At 53.4% G+C, this 20,390-nt stretch overlaps 1 protein-coding gene across 1 annotated transcript in view; it reads left to right on the forward strand.

Annotated features, from left to right (window-relative positions):
• Nucleotides 1-20,390, forward strand: part of ACO2 (aconitase 2) — a 70,709-nt gene that overhangs the window by 41,354 nt on the left and 8,965 nt on the right. Inside the window, exons 2-8 of the mRNA XM_042781066.1 lie at nt 250-410; nt 6,802-7,060; nt 10,361-10,453; nt 15,456-15,614; nt 15,812-15,962; nt 17,292-17,396; nt 18,465-18,556. Of these exons, the coding sequence (XP_042637000.1) occupies nt 250-410; nt 6,802-7,060; nt 10,361-10,453; nt 15,456-15,614; nt 15,812-15,962; nt 17,292-17,396; nt 18,465-18,556 (1,020 nt within the window). The remainder of the gene's footprint in view (nt 1-249; nt 411-6,801; nt 7,061-10,360; nt 10,454-15,455; nt 15,615-15,811; nt 15,963-17,291; nt 17,397-18,464; nt 18,557-20,390) is intronic.

Consider the following 20,390-nt stretch of genomic DNA (forward strand, 5'->3'; position numbering starts at 1 on the left):
CCACTGATCTACTGCTCACCTCAGTTTTCAGGGATGGGCGATTTACTTAATTGCCTCACTGATTCTGACTGTGAGTCCATTGCACTGTTTGCTACCCCAGGCGGTTCCTGGTGGCAGCTGTCTCATCACTGTGATTCAGGTGAAGAACTGAGGCTGCAGTCCCTGAACAGCTCTTGACACCTCACTTCCTCGCTTGCTTTCACCACACTGAGCCGTTCTCGGGTGGACAATTGAGTACTGCACTGACAGTTGCTCTTGTCTGTCTTCTTGCAGAAAGCCCTGGGTGTGCGGCAGTACCATGTGGCCTCAGTCCTGTGCCAACGGGCCAAGGTGGCCATGAGCCACTTTGAGCCCAACGAGTATATCCGCTATGACCTGCTAGAGAAGAACATTAACATTGTTCGCAAACGGTAAGGCTGCAGCTTGTGGTGACATGAAGGGTGCTTCTGCTGCCCCTTGGCAGCACAGGAAGTGATGGTGGGAGGTGGGTGATGATGGGGACACAATCAAGGCACTTAGGACGTGAAGGTTCCTGCTAAGGAAAGGTATTCCAGATCTGTGGTGGGACTTCTGGCCTCTGCCTGGGAAGAGTCATGTCATCAGGAAGCCAGGGATGTGAGCCACAGGGAAGGTCTCAGCTGCCCCACGGTGCTGTGGCCTGAGCCTCGTAGCCAGTCTTCTGGGATAGGCTGCTAACCCCGGGCCGGTGGAGCCGCCAGGTCCAGCAGCTGGAGAAGCGTTACGGTGCCTCAGTGCGTAGGCACAGAGGAGAGCTCCCAGGCCTGAGCCTGGGGAGAAAGCTGAGGTTAGACCTGGACTTCTGGGCCCCATTTTCCTCAGTGGGTAAAATGGTGGTCCTCTTTGCCCACTGTACTTTCATTTCCTCAACACTCAGTGAGCACCTCCTGGGAGGTCCTGGGCCAGATGCTGGCCTCCACGGGAGGAGGGTAGGGCACTGTGGAGAGAGCGCTCGCCGGCCAGCCCTGCTCCTGGACCGTGACCTGCGGCAGGCAGGGCTGTTGCAGAAGATAAAGTCTGTACCTGTTTACAGCCAAGTATCATGCCCAGGTGGGGAAGCAACTTGCTCAAGGCCACGGGGTGGATGGTGGGGTGTGCTCTCTCTGCCCTCGGCCAGGGTTCTCTAGCCTCTGTCCCACACCCCTATCTGTGCCACTTTGCTTTCTCGTTACTGATATCCTCACTTCAGTGTTGTTGTTGTTTTAAATAACTTTATTACGCCATAATTCATATACCATAAAATCCACCCTTTTAAAGTGCACAATTCACTGGTTTTTGGTATATTCTCAGGATTGTGTGTGCATCACTTCCCATCAGTTGTAGAACATTCTCATCACACTGTAAAGAAACTACACCCATGGAAGGCCCTGCTGTTTACCCCAGTGCTCCCAGCCCTGGATAACCACTGATCTACTGCTCACCTCAGTTTTCAGGGAAAGGGCTCTCGTCAGCTGATCTTAACAGTCCTCCCACATGGCATGTCCTGCTTACAGTGAGGTGTTGTTGACCATTAGTCAAGGACGGCAGTGACAAGAGTAGCCACCTGAGTGTCTGCTCTGGCCTGCACATCTCACATACAGTATTTCTCTTCTTCACCACCACCCGTGTAGGTTGTGGTGACACCCCCTCCCCATTTTGTAGATCAGAATGGGGAAAACCCCTGTGCAGGGTCACCCATGTACCACGTGGCTGAGCCCGTGCTCAGGCCCAGTGCCTGCCAGTGTGTGTGCTAGTCATCCGGTGGTTTTCATCTGGGCAGCACTTCCAAGTCAGCTGGGAAGCTTTGAAAACGGCCCCTGGGCTCCATTCCCAGAGGTTCTGGTGCAAGTGGTTAGTCTGTGGACCAGCAGCTTCGGCGTCATGGGAGTTGGAAATGCAAAGCTCAGGCCCCACCCCAAGGCCACTGAGGCAGAATCTATAGTTGAATAGGATCCCAGGGATTTGTGTGCTCATCACAGTTTGAGGAGCAGTGGCTGGAGCAGTGGTTCTTAATCTTTGTTGCAAATTGGAATCATCTGGAAAGTTTTTAAAAGTTCCCATACCAGGCTGTACTCCAGACAGATTAAATCAGAGTCTCTGGTGGTGGACCCAAACCCAAACCAATCCTACTGCCATCGAATTGGTTCCAACTCATAGCAACCCTCTAGCACAAAGTAGAACTGCCCCACTGGGTTTCCAAGGCTGTGAATCTTTACCGAAGCCGACTGCCTCATCTTTCTCCCTGTGGAGTAGCTGGTGGGTTTGAACCACCAACCTTTTGATTAGCAGCTGAATACTTTAACCACTGTGCTACCAGAATTCCCTGGAGGATGGGACCCAGGCATTGGTAATTTTCACGATTTCCAGCTGATTCTAATGTGCGGTCAGGGATGGGAACCACTGTCCCCATCAACACAAGACTTTGCTCAAATGCTTTTCCCCAGGAGACATTTTATTTAGTCCTGGAGCTCTCAGACCATAGCTTACTGGGAAATGGTGGCCTTTCCTTCCGTCTGTAGAGTGTCTGCCCTGCATGTCATCACACACGGAAGGAGACTGGCTTTGAGATAACTTGGCAAGAAGTAGTATATGCAATTTAGTCTTTTTTTTTTTTTTTACAAAATAAATAAAACAGAAACCTGCTCTTTAAGATGGTAGGAGTTTTTTAGGTATTAATTTTATTAGTAAAAATTAAACAAAAAATTTTCTGTCTATTCTAAACCCTTATTAACCAGAGGGTCAAGTAATTTAGCATTTCCAGATTGGTATAGTCAAGGGGAAGGAGCTCTGGTAGTGCGGTGGGTCAGGCATTTGGCTGCTAACCAGAAGGTCAGCAGTTCAAACCCATGAGCTGCTCCATGGGAAGAACATGAGAAAGATTTACAGCTTTGGAAACCTTAGGGGTTCTCTGAGTTAGAATCGACTCGGCGGCAGTGGGATTTGTTTTTCTTAATGTCAAGGGAAGGAGCGCAGTAGGTACACATTCGGCTGTTAACCAATAGGTCAGCCGTTTGAAGCTGCTGCACGGGAGAGAAGACCCGACTATCTGTCCCTGCAAAGATTACGGCCTGAGAGACCCTGTGGGGCTGCCCTGCCCTGTTCTGGGCCATCGATGTGAGCTGGAATCAACTTAACAGCACCGAACGACCACACAGCCGAGGGAATGTTGGTTTTCATTGTCGTCATAGAGCGGTAGTACTTGGTTGGTGGTGGGAGGGCTGTGCTCCATTGTGACCCCCAGGGGACATTTGGCAATGTCTGGAGATGTCATTGGTTGTCCTAACTTGGGGGTAGGAGGGTACAGACTAGTATCTAATGGGTGGGGGCCAAGGATGCTGCTAAACGTGTGGCCGTGCACACAGGACAGCACCTGCAACAAAGAGTGATGCAGCCTACGACGGTAGTAGTGCCGTGGTTGAGGAACCCTCCATGCAGAAAGAAGGCAGAGAGTGAATGACGTTAGAAAGATCATGATAGAATGAAATGGGTGAGATGCTTCAGGAGGACGGGGACTTGCTGGGGCTGCTGCCTGCATCCTGCATCAGTAATGGAGGGGGGTGGATTCCCTTCCTGGGGGCTGGGTGAAACAGGGACAGATAGATGCAAACGACCCCCTCGCCATCCTGTTAATCCTCAAAGAAATGGGGAGAAGACCCTGTCCCTCGGCTTTGTCATGGGCAGGCTTTTTTATACAGCTTTAGGCATTGCTGTCAAGTCTTGGGTTTTTGAGTCCTTGGGGATGCCGCTGCCAAAGGGGCAGGCTAAAGCTCGGGCTGGGGGGGGGAGATTTTGTATTTTTATTGAGGATATGAACAGCAGAAGAGGCACCAATTCAGCAGTGACGACCTGCACGACTCCGCGACATCAGTGGCATTCCTGGAGCTAGACGACCATTCTCACCCTCCTTTTCTGAGCTCTTCCCCTTCCATTAGCATAAACTGACTCCCCCTTAAGCTTGTCTCATATTTTGAGTTGCTGTTTTTACTTTGGTCCTGTATAGATAGATCTTAAAAGGGCACAGTGCCCAAGGCTGACTTTACTAATTGATCTCCAATGATGGTTTAGTTTTACGAAAACTTCAGGGGATATTTTTGATTTAAAAATTTTCTCAAGGCAGTAGTTTCCGGGGTCCATCCAGCCTCCATGGCTCCAGAAAATCTGGATTCCCTAAGAATTTTACGTTCTATTCTACGTCGTCCCCCTTTTGATCAAAGTTCTTTTATAGAATCTTTGACCAAAATGTTCAGTAATGGTAGTGGATCCTATCCAGTTCTTCTGGCCTCATGGCAAAGGCTATGGGTTTTTTTTTTTTCAATTTTTATTGTATTTCAGTGAAAGTTGACAGAGCAGATTCATTTTCCATATGGCAGTTGATACACATTTTGTTTCATGACATTGACTGCAATTCCCCACGATGTAACAGCTTTCTTCCCACTTCCTCCCCGTAGTTACCTCTTCCCTGTGTCCTTCCCTCCCATACATTCCCACCAGGGGGTGGTTTTTCATGGAGGCAGTTAGCCACACATTCCATTTCTTCCTGTCCTGACTCTCTCTTCCTCTGCTTCAGGTGAAGAGAGACCAGTTCTTTACCTGTGATGACCGCTTGCAAACTCCTGAGACCCCAGCTGCTACGCAGTGAACTAGGAGGTAGAGCAGAGGCACTGAACACAGTATTAAGGTCAAGGACGTTTTGATTCAGGGTTCCCAGAGTTCAGAGCTGTAGGTGTTTTCCAAATTGCCTGTTGACCTGCTGGTGCCTGCAGACCCAGTGCCTTAGGGACTCTTGCTCCCACGGGATTGGGTAAAGCTGGGGGCGGAAAGAAGTCTCTGCTTTCCCAGCGAGTTGTGCTGGTACTGACGATGACAGAGATGATGGAACACTCACTACAGGCTGCGCCTGTCCTGCCTTCTCTCATGTTCTTGGGAGACGGTGTGGGCCACCCTCCCAGGTCCCTGCCTTCCGGCTCTGCCACTCACCTGCTTCATGAGGTGCTTCACCTCAAGTCGGCGCTATGAAACGAATCTGCAGTGATGGAAAGGCGATCAGTGGGCACTTGGGGTAGGGGCCAGGAGGGCGGGATTCAAGAGGGGCACAGGGCGCCTGGGGGAGGATGGATATTTCCCATCTTGATTGTGTGATGAAGTCACAGGTGTGTACATGTGTTAATACTTAAAAATTATGCACCTTACATGTGTGCAGTTCATTGTATCCCAATTCATTATACCTCAATAAACCAAAAAAACCAAACTCACTTCCTTCGAGCCGGATCTGACTCATAGCGACCCCTCCTTGGGTTTCCGAGGTGGTATCTCTACAGAAATAGATTGCCCCCATCTTCCTTCCAAGGAGTGGCTGGTGAGTTTGAACCGCCAGCCTTCTGGTTAGCAATAAGCTGGTTTTGAGTGTGTGTGTGTGTGTGTATGTGTGTGTGTGTTTAAGCATCCTATAAATGTTAGCTATGATCTTGGTCTAGTTCAAACTTGGATTTTTTTTTTTTTTTTTAATTGTGACTTGGGTGAAGATTTACAGAGGAAATTCACTTTCCATACAGCAGTTCACATATACTTTGTCTCATGTCATTGACCACAGTTTACCACAATGCAACAGCTCCCCTCCCACTTCCTCCCCATTGTTACCTCTTCCCAGTGTCCATCCCTCCATACACTCAAACTTGGATTTTAGAGCTAAGTCAGCCAAGCTTCCTGAAAAGGACACTTACCTGGCTACCCATAGGCTTTAGTGAAAGGAGCAGGTCTAAGCCAGCGCTCCCTGAGACATTTTTCTTCTTGGCCTTGAACATTAGGGCATGGCCCGTTCAGTGGCGGGGGGACTCAACTCCTTCCCAGGAGGTCTCAGTTTGAAGCTTTGAAATGGAGAAAGGCGATCCCGTGACATGTGGGGGGGGGGGTGCTGCTCTGCCGAGTAGGGGTGGCAGCAGGGAGCTGTAAGGTAACTGAGTCGTGGAGAGTCACCCTGCCCTGAGCTCAGTCTAGATGGGTGGGAGGCTGATCCCGAGTAGCACAGGGCGAGTCCAGTACAGAGAAGGTGGCTGAGTCTTAGCAAGGGCTGTCCCCGCCATGGGCCAGGCATTTTGACTCTGATGAGGAAGGGAGGGGCAGGACCTCCAGGGCAGTGGGGTCTAGAGTTCGAGGAGGTGACTGAGTATCTTTTCTGGAGAGCTAACAGTCACCTCAGTCTTCTTGGGGCGAGAAACACAGTGGGATGTGGGGAGAGCTTTTAGCTTTGCCAGGTTCCACTTCATAGGGTGGCACTGAGTTGTCCAGCAGTTGAGCTGGAGGGCTGTGGAGGAGGATGGGTGAGGGGCTGGTATCAGTCGTCTGTACCCTAGCAGGGCTGAGCATACAGGGGAGATGACGGTGGACAGAAGTAGAGGCTCCAAGGTGAGACTCTTAACTGTGGACTCGAGCTGGTGACATCACTCCACTGAGCCTCCATTTCCTGTTGGTTATTTTATTCAATGACAAGGAGACAATGAGGATTAAATGATAGATATACACGTAACAGATGTTCATCAGATAATAACAATTAATATGCTGGAAAATGAGTATCTTTAGGAAAAAAGATCCCTGCTATCGCTTGTGCTGTTGTCATTCACTTATTGGTCACTTCATTTTAGAGCACCCAGTGAGTGCCAGGCACTGCTGCATGCTAGGTGTACTGAAGTGACCAGGACCAACTGTCCTCACCACTTAGAAGCACAAGGTTGCCCTGTGGACAAAGTTGGAGTGGCTGTGGGCTGCAGGGGCTGTGTGGCTGGTACCAACCCCTCTCTTTCCCCCCAGACTGAACCGGCCGCTGACCCTGTCAGAGAAGATCGTGTATGGCCACCTGGATGACCCGGCCAACCAGGAGATTGAGCGGGGCAAGACGTACCTGCGGCTGCGGCCAGACCGTGTGGCCATGCAGGACGCCACGGCCCAGATGGCCATGCTGCAGTTTATCAGCAGCGGGCTGCCCAAGGTGGCTGTGCCATCCACCATCCACTGTGACCACCTGATCGAGGCCCAGGTCGGGGGTGAGAAGGATTTGCGTCGCGCCAAGGTGAGTTGGTGGGAAGCATGATCTGGGAGGAGAGGGCAGGCCCTCACTCAAGGGCGTCCCAAGGCATCCTCTCTACATGCCAACAAGCGCTTTGGTTAGTTTTTTTAAAACATGGCTTTTGTCCTTTTCTAATTCTACAAATACATTTGCTCATTGAGAAGACATAGAAAGTACAGAGCAAGCATTAAGAGAATAGCCCATTCTAGTCTCACCACATTAAAGATATTTCTACTATGTTGGGGGGATGATGCATTTTGCCAGCCACTCTGAGCAGTGGTTGAAGTTCCCTCTTGGCCCAGAGCTGTGCATGTCAGTGCGCACGCTCACACTCTCATCCGATCTCCCGAGCACCCTGTCATGGAGGTGGGCCGGATAGGATAGGGTCACCGTTTGTGAATTTAAGGTGGCCGGGCACCCTGCCATCGAGTTACACAACTACACGGGCATGGCTAGGGCTTCACCCTGGCCCCAAATCCCAGTGCCCTCTTGCTAACTGACCTTCTCTGGGACTTTCTTTGATGAGTTTGCTCAACTAGATCGAAGGGGCCCTAGGCCGCCCTGGAGGTGTTTTTCCCTGAATTCTCCCACCTTCTTTACGAGACCAAATCCCTGCTCACAGCTCAGCCTCTGTGCTACCTTTGTGTGTGTTGCCTCTTGGCAGCAGGTCTCTGGCAGCCCCAGGCTCCCCCTTGCCCTCCCCGGTGACAGTGGGCACCCCTCGCTGGGGGACATTGGCAGGAGTTGAATGCTGGCAGCGCCACTGCCTGTCCTGGCACAGAGCAGGGCCTGTGATTGAAGGTGGCTCCCAGGGTCAGCCCAGTGCAGAGAGCTGCCTAGACCCCTGGGAAACACTCGGGGCAGCATTCTCATCAGAGCCGCACCCCCCTTTCCACCCCCAACAGCTTCCTGGTTGTGCAGTGAGAGGAGAGGCTGCCTGCTCATATATCCATGTTAGCAGCAGTGGTGCTAGTGACGTTACAGGGGCCCCTGCGGTGCTGGGACCTAGGCGTGACCAGGAGCCTGAGTCCCTGCAGCAATGGGAACGACTGCCTACAGCAGGGCCCTTCTAGAGCTGACCCTCCCCTTGCTTTATGGGTCAGGGTCTACAGTCAGTCACTCCCTTCTGGAAGGAGAGTCATTGTCATTTACGCACATATTTATTTTGCACTGGGCACAGTCCCAGGGTAAAAAAACAGGCTCTCTGCCTCTGTGGATTTCAGAGTCTAGTGGGGGCAGATGCTGATCACTCACCAGTAAACCAGTGCAAGTGTGGACACGCACTACGAAAGGTGAGCTCAGGGCTCTGAGAACATGACACACCCACTGCCGTTGATTCCGACTCATGGTGGCCCTGTAGGACAGAGGGGAACTGCCCCATAGGGTTTCCAAGGCTGGCAACCTTAAAGGAAACAGATGGCCTCATCGTTCTCCTGCAGAGCAGCTGGTGGCTTCAAACTGCTGACCTTTTGGTTAGCAGTCAAATGTTTAACCACTGTACCACCAGAGCTTCTTGTGTATAACAAGGAGGCATGATTTTGATTTGGGGGAAGAGGGAAGGCCTCTTTGAAGATGTGACATGTAAGCTGAGACCTGAACTAATAAGTAAGCTTTAACTGAGGTAGGAACATTCTAGACACAACAGCTGGTGCCAAGACCTCAAGGTGGGAAGAGACTTGGTGCCCTTGTGGCATTGGAAGGGGGCCAGCTCAGGAGCTGGAACTCATGTGTGTGAGAGAAGGTTCTGTGAGGGGCTGAAGCAGGCCCTCCAGGGCTCTGCTAAGGGCTGTGGACACCTAGGAGTCATTGAGGGGCTTAAGTAGGGGAGGGGTGTGGTCAGACTCATACCAGTCTATAAAAGAGCCCCTGGCTGGGGCCCAGAGAAGCACACAGTGCCAGAGAGTGGTCCATGCTGAGTCCCAGGGGAGACCACTGCACTGCTTGGGACCGATCCTTTTCCCCACACCCGCAGACACAGGTATACGCGTGTCCCCGGCCCTCGGTGCTGATTTCACAAGTGAGCGATTTGTAACTGAACGAGCCGGCGTGTTCTCTTGGAACAGCACTGCCCTTCTCCGTGTGCCAGTCTTCTCGGCCTGGTCTCTGAGTCTCAGCTTCCTTGTGAACGGGCTTGTGAGACGAGCTGGGCTGAATGATCAAGGCCCCTCATTTTTTGTCTGCCATTCTTTTCCTTGGAGGACCCACATGGCTTCGCAGGAGGGTGTGCAGTGAGCCTGGATTTGGGTGGAGGGCTGAGTGGCTTTTTGAGGGTGTCATGTCAGGGGAGCTGACGGTGAGCCTCCTCTCTGCTGGGGTCACAGCTCTCTGAGCCCTGATGCTGGCAAGTCTCTTTCCAGTGCCCTTTCCTCTTATCACTGGGGTCACGCTTGTCCAGGGACATGTGTCCAGGGACCTCAGGTCAGTGGTGCCGGGTGGCCCTTCCCGCTCCCTGAAGCTGCCTCCGGGTTACAGGCAGATGGTGGAACGGGCGCAGCTCACCCATCAGTGTGTTCTGTTTTGTGGAAACCACCATTTGAAGCAGTGGACCATTGGGCAGTCTTTCATGGGGGCTCACGGAGCATGTGACTGAGTGCCGAGCCTCTGCCCTCTGCCACGTGCCAGACCCTGGGCCAGGTGCTGTCTTCCTCCTCCCCACAAGGGAGGGAGGTCTGCTTTCTTTTACAACATAGTTCTCAGGCTTGGGGAGCAGGCAGGCCTCGTGTCAGCCCCCGGCTCCTGTGACCTCTGCCCCTGCCAGCTCTTCTCAGAGCCTCTAATTCCCATCCGTAGAGGGGGGGTGCCTTGTGAGGATGTTTCTCATGATGCCAGCTTCTGAGTGGACATTCTGTAAACATCACAGTTATGAGATCTGAGGCTCAGATGGGAAGCCAAAAAGCAGGAGAGCCCTGGTGGTACCCGGGTGTCTCCTCTGGCCCACTGCTTCCCTTTAACTGCCCCCAGCAGTCAGTCCTGTGTGCACCTCCCCTGCTGACCTTGTTATTTGGCTCAGCTCCTTCCATAAATACATATGGAAGCTGGGACTGGACGCCCAGGGCGGGGAGTGGCACTTCCCCATGAGGTGTCCAGAGATGGGCTGTCCCTGCTATCTTGTTTTTCTCCTCTTCTGGCAGATGGTGGGCTGACTGCCAAGGCCTTTGGAATTATTTTTCAAAGTTCACGAGGAGAGGGCCTGTCCTCAGTGCCAGTGCCATTGGGGAGGTGGCAGAAGGGGGGCGTGCATGAACAAGGGTCATCCCAGATGCAACCAGGTCCTGATGTTGTCATTATTGATTGTCTCAATAGGAAATAAATCAGGAAGTGTATAATTTCCTGGCAACTGCAGGTGCCAAGTATGGCGTGGGCTTCTGGAGGCCTGGATCAGGAATCATTCACCAGGTAAAGTGGGTGGCCTTCTTTCCATGGGGTGGGGCCCAGGCTGCAGCTAGGCAACCAGAGAGCCCCTCCCTCTGCCCTTCTGCCCCCAGAGGAGGGCTGCTCAAGGCTCAGAGAGGCAGGAGGGGGCGATGATTGGGTCAGCCAGCCCTTAGGCTCCCTTCTGATTGTTTTGTTTTTTATTGTGATTTGGGTGAAGATTTACAGAGCAAATTCACTTTCCATACAGCAGTTCACATATACTTTGTCTCATGTCATTGACCACAGTTTACCACAATGCAACAGCTCCCCTCCCATTTCCTCCCTATAGTTACCTCTTCCCAGTGTCCATCCCTCCATACACTCCTGCCCCCTGAGCTGTCTCCCTGTGCATAAGCAGCCCTTCTTTCTCCCATGATTGTTCTCTCCTTACATTGAGGTAAATGTTCAACTCATATGCCTGTATTTTGTCTGGCTGGAAATCACAGGTGTGGGTTCAATTCCAGACCTGAAGGGCAGCTAGGGGCCATAGTCTCAGTGGTTCCACTAGGCTCTATCAGACCAGCAAACCTGGTCCCCACCTTTTTTTTTTTTTCTGATTGTTTTTTAATTGTGAAAATGTCTGTAATGAAACCTACATGTCTCAGCGCTTCCACATGTGAGGGTCAGCTGTGTGGGTCACATCGTTCACATTGTGACTCGTATCAGTATCTTCTTCCAAGTCACTCCACCAACATTAACATAAACTCAGTCCCCTCACAAGAGCTCCTCCTTCCCTCCCTCCCGCTCAGAGTCTTTGGTTTCTGTGTGTGCTTGTTTCTCCCGAGCGAGATGGCACGGCTCGTCCTTCTGCAGCTGGTCTGTCTGCCCAGCACAGTGTTTTCAGGGTGTGTCCGTGTCAGGACATGCAGCAGGACTGCCCTTCTCTTTGCGTCTGAGTTGGATTCCGGTGTGTGGGATGCTGTGGTTTTTAATGGCTTTTTATGTCGTGTTCTACGTTCTCATCCTCCATGTGAAAAATGATATGGTCCCCTCTGGTTGCCACCCCAGGTGCCAGCTGGCTGTCTGGCGTTTTTCTCCCATGCCCTCTGAGCACATGTGTGTGCTTGAGCAGCTCTGCCTGCAGCCTGTGAGGCAGTATGTTTGTTTTGCTTTTTTTCCTAAATGTTGCCTTCCTGCATGCTTTGTCCACAGCTTCCCTTATTCGTTTTATTTTTTTGAAATAGACTTTATTTTTTAGAGCAGTTTTAGATTAACAGAAAAATTAAGCAGAAAGTGCAGAGTTCCCATAGGCCTCTCCCCGTCCCTCCCCGACGCACACTGTTTCTCCGTCACGTACTTCTGTGGCTCGCCTGTTACCGCTGAGCCAGTGTGATGCAGCATTATTAATAAAGTCCATGGTTCAGGCGAAGGTTCACGCTGTGTGTCCTGCAGGCCTGTGGATATGGCCAAGTGCCTCATCTCCCGTCCATCATTACCATATCATACAGCATTGATTCACTGCCCTAAATGCCCCGGGTCCCACCTTTTCATCCGCCTGCCCCCAGTCAAATCTCAGGCACCCAATGATCTCTGTGCCGTCTCCGTAGTTCTGCCTTTTCCAGGACGGCATGGAGTGGAGTGTATCTTCTTTCCCTTCAGCTTGTCTGTTTCATTTCAGTAGTGACAACACTGACATTTGGTGAGCACCTGTCAGGCACGTGTCAGCTGTTAGCACCATCCTGAGCACTTACAAAAACTGACTGTTCAGTGCTCGCCGCTGTGCTGTGCGCGAGGGGCCTGTAACGGCCACACTTCACTGGCGAGGAAACAAGCACAGAGGAGTTAGTCTGCCTGCCTGGGGACACCCAAGCCTGTACGTGTACCAGGCAGGCTGGCCCCACAGCCAGTGCTTCTAACCACTGTACTTCCTACCCCCAGCTGTGAGCTCTGTCCCTGCAAGTGCACGTGGGTCCCCTGTGGCTCCCTAGGATGGGGGCACCATCTTCCAGAGTCTCCCCAGGGGTGGTTACTCCTGTGAGTGTAAGTATGTGTGTGTGTGTTTCTGGGGAGATAAGTGGGTGCTTCGCTTTCATCACAGGGACTTTCGGGACCACTGTGTGTCAGTCTACTCTTGTGGTCTGTGTGTGTGCAGGTATGAAAACCTGTCTCTGGCCCCTTGCTCGGCACCCCTTCTCCCCCCTCCGTCCCCCCCGGCCTCACTTCCTGGCCTCCTTGGGGATGAGCTGAGCCGGCTGTAATCCGACTCGGAAACCAGAGCTGAGGGGTCACCGCGCTCCCCTTTCAGACCTGTGTCCTTGCCGAAAGGGCTGCCTGGGGTGGCGGGCCACAGCGGCATACGGGGGCCGGGAAGCCTCTCAGCAGCAGGGCTGGAGAGTCCACTGGGAGCAGCCTGGCCTGGTGTCCTGAAAGCTTGCAGTGTGTCCCATCCCACCTCATTGCAGGTGACAGACAGGCTCTCCAGTGGCTTTGGGTGGCAGTGCACCTGCCCAGCCACAGCTAAGCTGACGGCCTGGTTTGTCTGTCCCTTTAACAAAAATGCCCAGGGCTCCTGTGAGCCTGCACTTTCACCTTCTCTGCCCTCCCAGTAGCAGGGGGACTCCTGTGTCCAAACCAGGCCTTCCTCCCCTTTCCCTCCACTCGGAGTGCCTGGCCCTGGCTGGCCTGCCAGGTCCTCCTCCTCCTCTCAGCTTTCAGGTCACCTCTGTGAAGCCGCTGGCCTTCCCTGTGTCCAGCACTGGGGGCTCCCTTTCCTGTGTGCTCCTCTGTGGGACCCTTTACCTTGCGATCCCACCCAGTGCTTCCCCACAGACCGTGCGTGCTGTGGGGACAGAGCCCCTGGCTCACTTCTCCCTGGCGGGCTCTGGGCCCAGGGCTGGGTCGGTGTGAAGTAGGTTCTTAGTGTGTATGTGCGGAGGATGGCGGAATTTCCAATTTCATGTTCTAGATGTTAGTCCCAGACGAAAATGTGCCCCCTCCCTCTCATCCTCCCAGCCACACCTAGCGGACCAGAGAGACCTCGCCACAACCCTGCTCCCTATGGCACTGCCTGCCATCCTTGTGCCTTTCCGGGCATGGAGCACACGTGTGGCCTACACCAAGTCCCATGCTGTGTCCTTGTGTCTGGTCTTCCTGGATGGGACCTCAGGGACCTGTAGAAATTAATGGTCTGAAATCTTGGCACATGGCTGAGGCACGGGAGGCGGGGGACATGACTCAGCTGAGCTATGTTTGATAGTGGCTAGCAGCTGTGGTGGCATAGTGCCTAAGGCACTTGACTGCTAACCAGAAGGCTGGCGGTTCAAACCCACCAGCCGCTCCTTGGGAGGAAGACTGGGCAATCTACTTCCATAGAGATACTGCCTCAGAAACCCATGGAGGGGTCGCTATGAGTCGGAAACGACTCGATGGCATTGAGTTTGGTTTTTTGGGGGGGGCGATTTCCTGGTTGTCGGCCTGGTCTCTCCAGCAGCTGCTCACTTCTGGGGGAGAGACCCAGGTCTTCACCTTTTTGCACCCCCCGAGCGAGACCTCAGCTAGACGCAGAGGCTTCTGTGACCTTTAGGGAGCCCGCCCACCATTTATACACTCCCGGCAGTTCCTAGAGCTGTTCACACGCTCGTGTGTCCGTCTGCCGGATGAGCAACAGAATCTCAGGTGAAGCCTCTTGCTGATTATACCAAGTCAGTGGAAACACTGACATCCTGCTCGGTACCAGGCACTGTTAGGTGCTTAATGCACATGCCGTCATCGGGTCATCATGGTGATCTGGTGAGATGGGCACCGTTGTGAGCTGTCTTTCATAAATGAGGACGCCGAGGCTTGGAGAGCCAATGTCACTTGCCCAAAGTCCCACAACCCGGAGTAGGCAGTGAAGCCTGAGCTGGAGCCCGGGCACGGTCCTCCTGGCCCGGAGCTTCTCTCAGAGTGTCCACCGCCTTCAGAAGGGTCCAGTACCTCGGAGGGGCCTGGGTGCTGGGCAGGGTCGCACTTGGGTGGCTGACCCTGTACTTCTACTTGCCTTTGTTGTCAGAGGCTTTGGGGAAAATGCTCACTGCCAACGCCTTCCCCGCTAGAAGGCATGCCGCTTATGTGGGGGGGGGCGCATAGCCTGCCTTCCTGTGAAATAGGAAGTAAAGCAGGACACGATCTACCCCCTTACTTTCTGCCAGTCTGACAACTGGTCCTCCCTGTTGATGCCAGCCCCTTGGGCAGAAAAGGCCCTCACTGGTGAGGTGGAGCCCTGCCCCACTGCTCAGGTGGAGCCCTGCCTGGCCTTTCCCAGCACTGCTCTCCACTGTCCTGGGCCAGTGGGGGGGTACACCCCAAGGCGGCAGAGAGGGCAGGGCCTGGCAGTGGGGGGTAGCTGGGCCCCTTCCTGCTCCTCAGTCCTACTGTGGTCGTAGGTGGCCTGTGGGGAGGGGTGAGCAGGGCCCTGAGAACGGGAGGGCTGTGGCTTCAGAGGGGCCTCTGCCACTTCTCTGACCCTGACGCCCTGGAGCAGGTCACCTTTCAGTCCAGCAGCAGCGATCCACAGGACCACCCTGCGCCCAGTGAGTGCCCTGCACTTTCTTAGGTGCCTGGTGGGGGCTGAGGCCAGGTTCTGAAAGAGTCGTTCTCCCAGCTCAGAAGCCAGCCAGGCACACCCCAGACTGTTCCCGGGCTGCCACATGGAGTGTTGTCACAGCCCTTGGTGGGACACATTTGTCCCTGAGCCCGTCACAGGGTACGATCTTCTATCCCAGTTCAGCTGGTTCTCAGCTCAGTCCTGGGGTGGAGGTAGAACAGATGTCCTTCCTGTGCTGAGCAAAGAAACAGGCCCAGGTCCTGCCGTCAGGAAAAAGTATCCGAGTGGTTCCTGAGCTCAGGCTGCCAGCCCCCAAGTCTCTGGTTCTTCCCGGCCTAGAGCTGCTGTATATTAAATGGGTCTGCCCTGTGTCTGTGGGGGTGGCCTTGCAGACCCCTGTGGGCCCTACCTCCATTCCTCTTGAGGGCGTCTCAGTTTCTGTTGTGGGTTCTTTCTCAGATCATTCTGGAAAACTACGCCTATCCTGGGGTTCTTCTGATCGGCACCGACTCCCACACCCCCAACGGGGGAGGCCTGGGGGGCATCTGCATCGGGGTCGGGGGTGCTGATGCAGTGGACGTCATGGCTGGGATCCCCTGGGAGCTAAAGTGCCCCAAGGTGAGGATGGATGGATGCCTTCCAGAGTGGCTCTAGGGTCACGTGGGGCATGAGGGCCTGGGGCAGGCTCAGCCGTCTTTGGGAGGGAAGTAGGGTTAAAGTGGCTGCAATGGGGACTGACACCAGTAGGTGCCTTGTCTCCCAGCTGAATGTGGCCCAGCCCCTGGCCTGTAACTGCTGTCCTGCCCTCCTCTCAGGTGATTGGTGTGAAGCTGACAGGCACGCTGTCTGGCTGGACCTCCCCTAAAGATGTGATCCTGAAGGTGGCAGGCATCCTCACGGTGAAAGGGGGCACGGGGGCCATCGTGGAGTACCACGGGCCTGGTGTCGACTCCATCTCCTGCACCGGTGAGGAGAGTGGCCGCAGGCTGTGGTCCTCTGTGTGCTGGGCCTGTGGGGGCTGTAGCTGAGCAGGGGGAGCAGTGAGCGGCCTTCCCTGGGAAGCTGTCCAGCCCGTCTGGGGACCCGGGCTAGACTCACTGGCTGCATAACAAATCAGTCATAGATTCAGAGGTGGAAGGGAGATTGGAGACAAATCTAGAGAGCCGTCTGGCTCTCTGCTTGAACAGGTGAAGAGAGGAGAACCCTCTCAAGGAGGGCAAGTAACCTCCCTGTGGCCACACGTAGTCAGGGCCCAAGCCAGGACTCCTGGAGATGGGCCCTGGCCATGGCCCTGAGCTACCATGGGTGATCCAGAAGGAGACTCCAGCAGCCTGAGCTCAGGAAAGACCGAAGTGAGAGGTGGTGGTGGGAATGGGGAGTCAGCCCCACAGCGTCCCCCAGCTGGAGTTTGAGCCTTGCTCATTCTCTTGGAGGAGAGATTATAGAGACCAGTTAGGCTCCGTGACCAGGGAGGAGCCAGCCTCTTTCTCCCATCACTCCGAGAGGCCGGGCATTGCTGTCTGGGCCCTCAGACATCCAGAGCCAAGGAACAAGCCTTGGAGGTGATCTGGCCCAGACCCCCCCAGCCCCACAGAGCTGCTGTCCCTCTGGCTCTTGTAAACACACCCACCCCCGAGGGGTGGGGCCTTACTCTCACAGGTAGCCCTCTCTGCCATTGGACAGTGACACAGTGAGGAAGATGATAGCAAGCCCACACCTGTGTTCCAGAAGCCATGTGTGGCACTGTCCTGAGGGCAGTCAGGATGTCTGTCACCCTCACCTGTCCTGTGTGGTGCTCTGTGACTCAGATAGTGGATGTTATCCAAGCTTCCTGCCAAGAATCTGAGACCCAGAACAGTGCCCATGTAGCACCTTTGTGTGGCTGGAAGGGGGAGGCCTGGATCTGAGCCAGGCAGACTAGACACGAACGCCCACACCTGCATTTGCTTTGTGGCATGACCTTGAACTTGTGTGAGCCAGGCCCCTCACATGCACAATGGGCACAGTTAGCAACTGGGCAGTGTCTGTCAGGTCACCTGGTGGCTGTCCAGTCTGTTGAGCAGGACGGCCAGGCCCAGCTCAAGTGTTCCCTGCATTCTGCCCAGCGGCCACTCTGAGAGCCCAGACCCTGATTTCTGGCTCCTGTGGCCTCCCCTCACTGGCATCGGCCTTAGCCCTGGGCCTCTGGGATGAGGGTTCTCTGCTGTGAGGTGGCCCTGTGAGTGTGCACACCCCTCAGGCCCGAGGTCCCGTGCCCAACTGCTCATCCAGCCTCCTGGGCTCTGTTTCCTGTAGGCATGGCAACAATCTGCAATATGGGTGCAGAAATCGGGGCCACTACCTCAGTGTTCCCTTACAACCACAGGATGAAGAAATACCTGAACAAGACCGGCCGGGCAGGTGAGCCAGCAGGGCTGGGTGTGGGGTCAGCACAGTCCTGCAACATGCTCCTCCCCAGGGTACCCCTGAGTGAGCCCTGTTCCCCGCGACCTGCCTGCCAGCTGGCTTCAGAGGCTCTGAGAAGCCACTGGAGGTGTGTGGAAAGTTCGGCATGTGGGATTGTTTCTGAGTAGGGCGTCTGTGGCCTTCATCAGCTTCTCAAAGGGGCCTGGCATCTGAGTTTCAAATGTCCCTGCCTCAGAATTGGAATTTGAGTTTCACTGGGATGGCTGGACACCAGGTCTTCTTGGCCTCGCCCTTAGTGCCCCCAACAGTAGGCTTCAGAAATGGCCCAGATCTGCTTTTATTTATAATTCTTGCCATAGCAGACAAGGAGGTCTGGTACCTTAGCGGTTAAGGCATTTGGATGCTAATCAAAAGGTCAGTGGTTCAGACCCTCCAGGCGATGTTAAAGATTTACAGCCTTGGAAGCCGTGTGGGGGCAGTTGTATTCTGCCCTGTAAGGTGCTGTTAGTCACTCAGTGGCAGTGGGTTTAGTTTATTTGTTTGCCCATAGCAGGGGGAGGAGGAAAACAACTGGAACAGGAACCACTTTCCCAGCATCTTCCCTCCTCCCCCGACCCCTGCCCCCAGGCTCTAGCTCTGCTGCTTTGAGGCTCCAGGAGGAAGCAGGGGCTGGGGACGGTCCCATAGGCACCTGTGGAGGAGGATGAACAAGGCTGCTGGGTGGAGCCAGAGGTGGGGCCCTGGGGAGAGCTTGTCCTTTGCTTCCAGCCTGGTCCAGAAGGCCCTTCCCCTCCCTCTCTTTCCTTCAGAATCAGCTCTGCTTAGCTCCCGGCAGCCTTCTCCGACTCTGAGCTCATTGGTTGCCTGTCCTCTGTCTCACCCATAGCTTCTTTGCTAGACCGGAAGCTCCCTGGGGTCAGGACAGTGTCCTGTGCTCTTTTGTTCCTTTGGCCGCCCTGTCAATGCCCAGGCCTGGTGTCTGGCCGGTGCCAGGTGGGGAGTGAGCTTTCAAGCCCACTTCCTGTTCCACAGGCTTCAGCCCCCTTCCCTTGTTGATTTCAGAGATTGCCAGCATAGCTGAGGAGTTCAAGGATCACCTGGTACCTGACCCTGGCTGCCATTATGACCAGCTGATTGAAATTAACCTCAACGAGGTGAGGAAGGGAGTAAGGGCCAAGGGATTCCTGGGGGGGGCAGCTCAGGGCCCGTCTGGGGGCTTCTAGTGATCCCTGGGTTTCAGTGCTTGGGAGGAACAGAGGGTCCCTGCCTCCATGGCCTTTCAGCTCTGGAGCCCTTGTCAGTAGCTCTCCGAACTGCTGCCTGAAGTGGCTGGGGACAGGCCCACAGGGAGAGTGAAAGGGGCTGGTTTAGAAACGGCTGCTTTGCCCCACATCAGCTTAACGAAGCCCAGACTTCATGGGCCAAGGGCTGAGCAGGGTGGGGGCTTCTGAGGCTTGCAGGACAGAGTTACACAAGTAACACAGAGTTACACCGTAACACAAGAGGAAAAGCAACAGAGCAGGCCTTGGCCCTGAAGCCAGTCTGCATGGGTTCAAATCCCAGCTCTGCCGCTTAATCTCTGCAGGCCTCACTTAATCATCTGTAAAACAAGGCACTTGTGAGAGTTAAATGAGTCAGTGCATGAAACAAGAATTGCTGACACATACTGGGCACTTACTGGGTGTCAGGTGCTTTGTTGAGTGCTTCGCAGTTATTAATACATATGAGCACATGAAGGCACCCTGGTGCAGGGACTGCAACTAATGTCACAAAACAAAATGTTTATATAAGTTGTTGGATGGAAAATGAATGTGCCCTGTAAACTTTCTCCCAAACGACATTAAAATAAAATAAAAAGTTTGTTGTTGTTGTTAGGTGCTGTTGAATCAGCTCTAACTCACAGCGATGCTGTGCACAACAGAACGAAACACGGCCCGGTCCTGCACCAGCCTCACAGTCCCTGCTACCCCCGAGCCCATCACTGCAGCCACTGTGTCCGTCCATCTCGTTGAGGGCCTTCCCCCTTTTCACTGACCCTCCACCTTACCGAGCATGACATCCTTCTCCAGAGAATGGTCCCTCCTGACAGCATGACCAAAGTAGGTGAGATGAAGTCTGGCATTCTCACCTCCAAGGAGCATTCTGGTGCACTTCTTCCAGGACAGATCTGTTTGTTCTGCTGGCAGTCCATGGTACTTTCCGTATTCTTCTCTAACACCATAACTCAAAAGCATCAGCTCTTTGGTCTTCCTTATTCGTTGTCCAGCTTTCATGTGAATATGAAGTGATTGAAAACACCATGGCTTGGGTTAGGCACACCTAAGTCTTTAAAGAGGTATCTTTGCTTTTCAGCACTTTAAAGAGGTCTTTTGCAGCAGATTTGCCCAGTGCAATGCAACATCTGATTTCTTGACTGCTTCTTCCACTGGTGTTGATTGTGGATCCAAGTAATATGAAATCTTTGACAACTTCAATCCATTTATTGTGATGCTGCTTATTGGTCCAGTTGTGAGGATTTTTGTTTTATGTTGATATGTAATCCATACTGCAGACTGTAGTCTTTAATCTTCATCAGTAAGTGCTTCAAGTCATCTTCACTTTCAGCAAGCAAAGTTGTGTCATCTGCATATCACAGGTTGTTAATGAGCCTTCCTCCAATCCTGATGCCACATTCTTCTTCATATAGTCTAGCTTGTCAGATTATTTGCTCAGCATACAAACTGAAGTAAGTATGGTGAAAGGATACAACCCTGACGCACTCCCTTCCTGATTTTAAACCATGAAGTATCCCCTTGTTCTGTTTGAACGACAGCCTCCCGATCTATGTATAGTTTCCTCATGAGCACAATTAAGTATTCTGGAATGCCCATTCTCCTCAATGTTATCCATAATTGGTTATGATCCACACAGTTGAGTGCTTTTGCATAGTCAATAAAAAACAAGTAAACATGTTTCTGATACTCTTTGCTTTCAGCCAAGATCCGTCCT

The sequence above is a fragment of the Orycteropus afer genome, unplaced genomic scaffold (genome assembly GCF_000298275.1).
Source record: "Orycteropus afer afer isolate SDZICR_OR568_19922 unplaced genomic scaffold, OryAfe1.0 scaffold00083, whole genome shotgun sequence".
NCBI lineage: Eukaryota > Metazoa > Chordata > Mammalia > Tubulidentata > Orycteropodidae > Orycteropus > Orycteropus afer.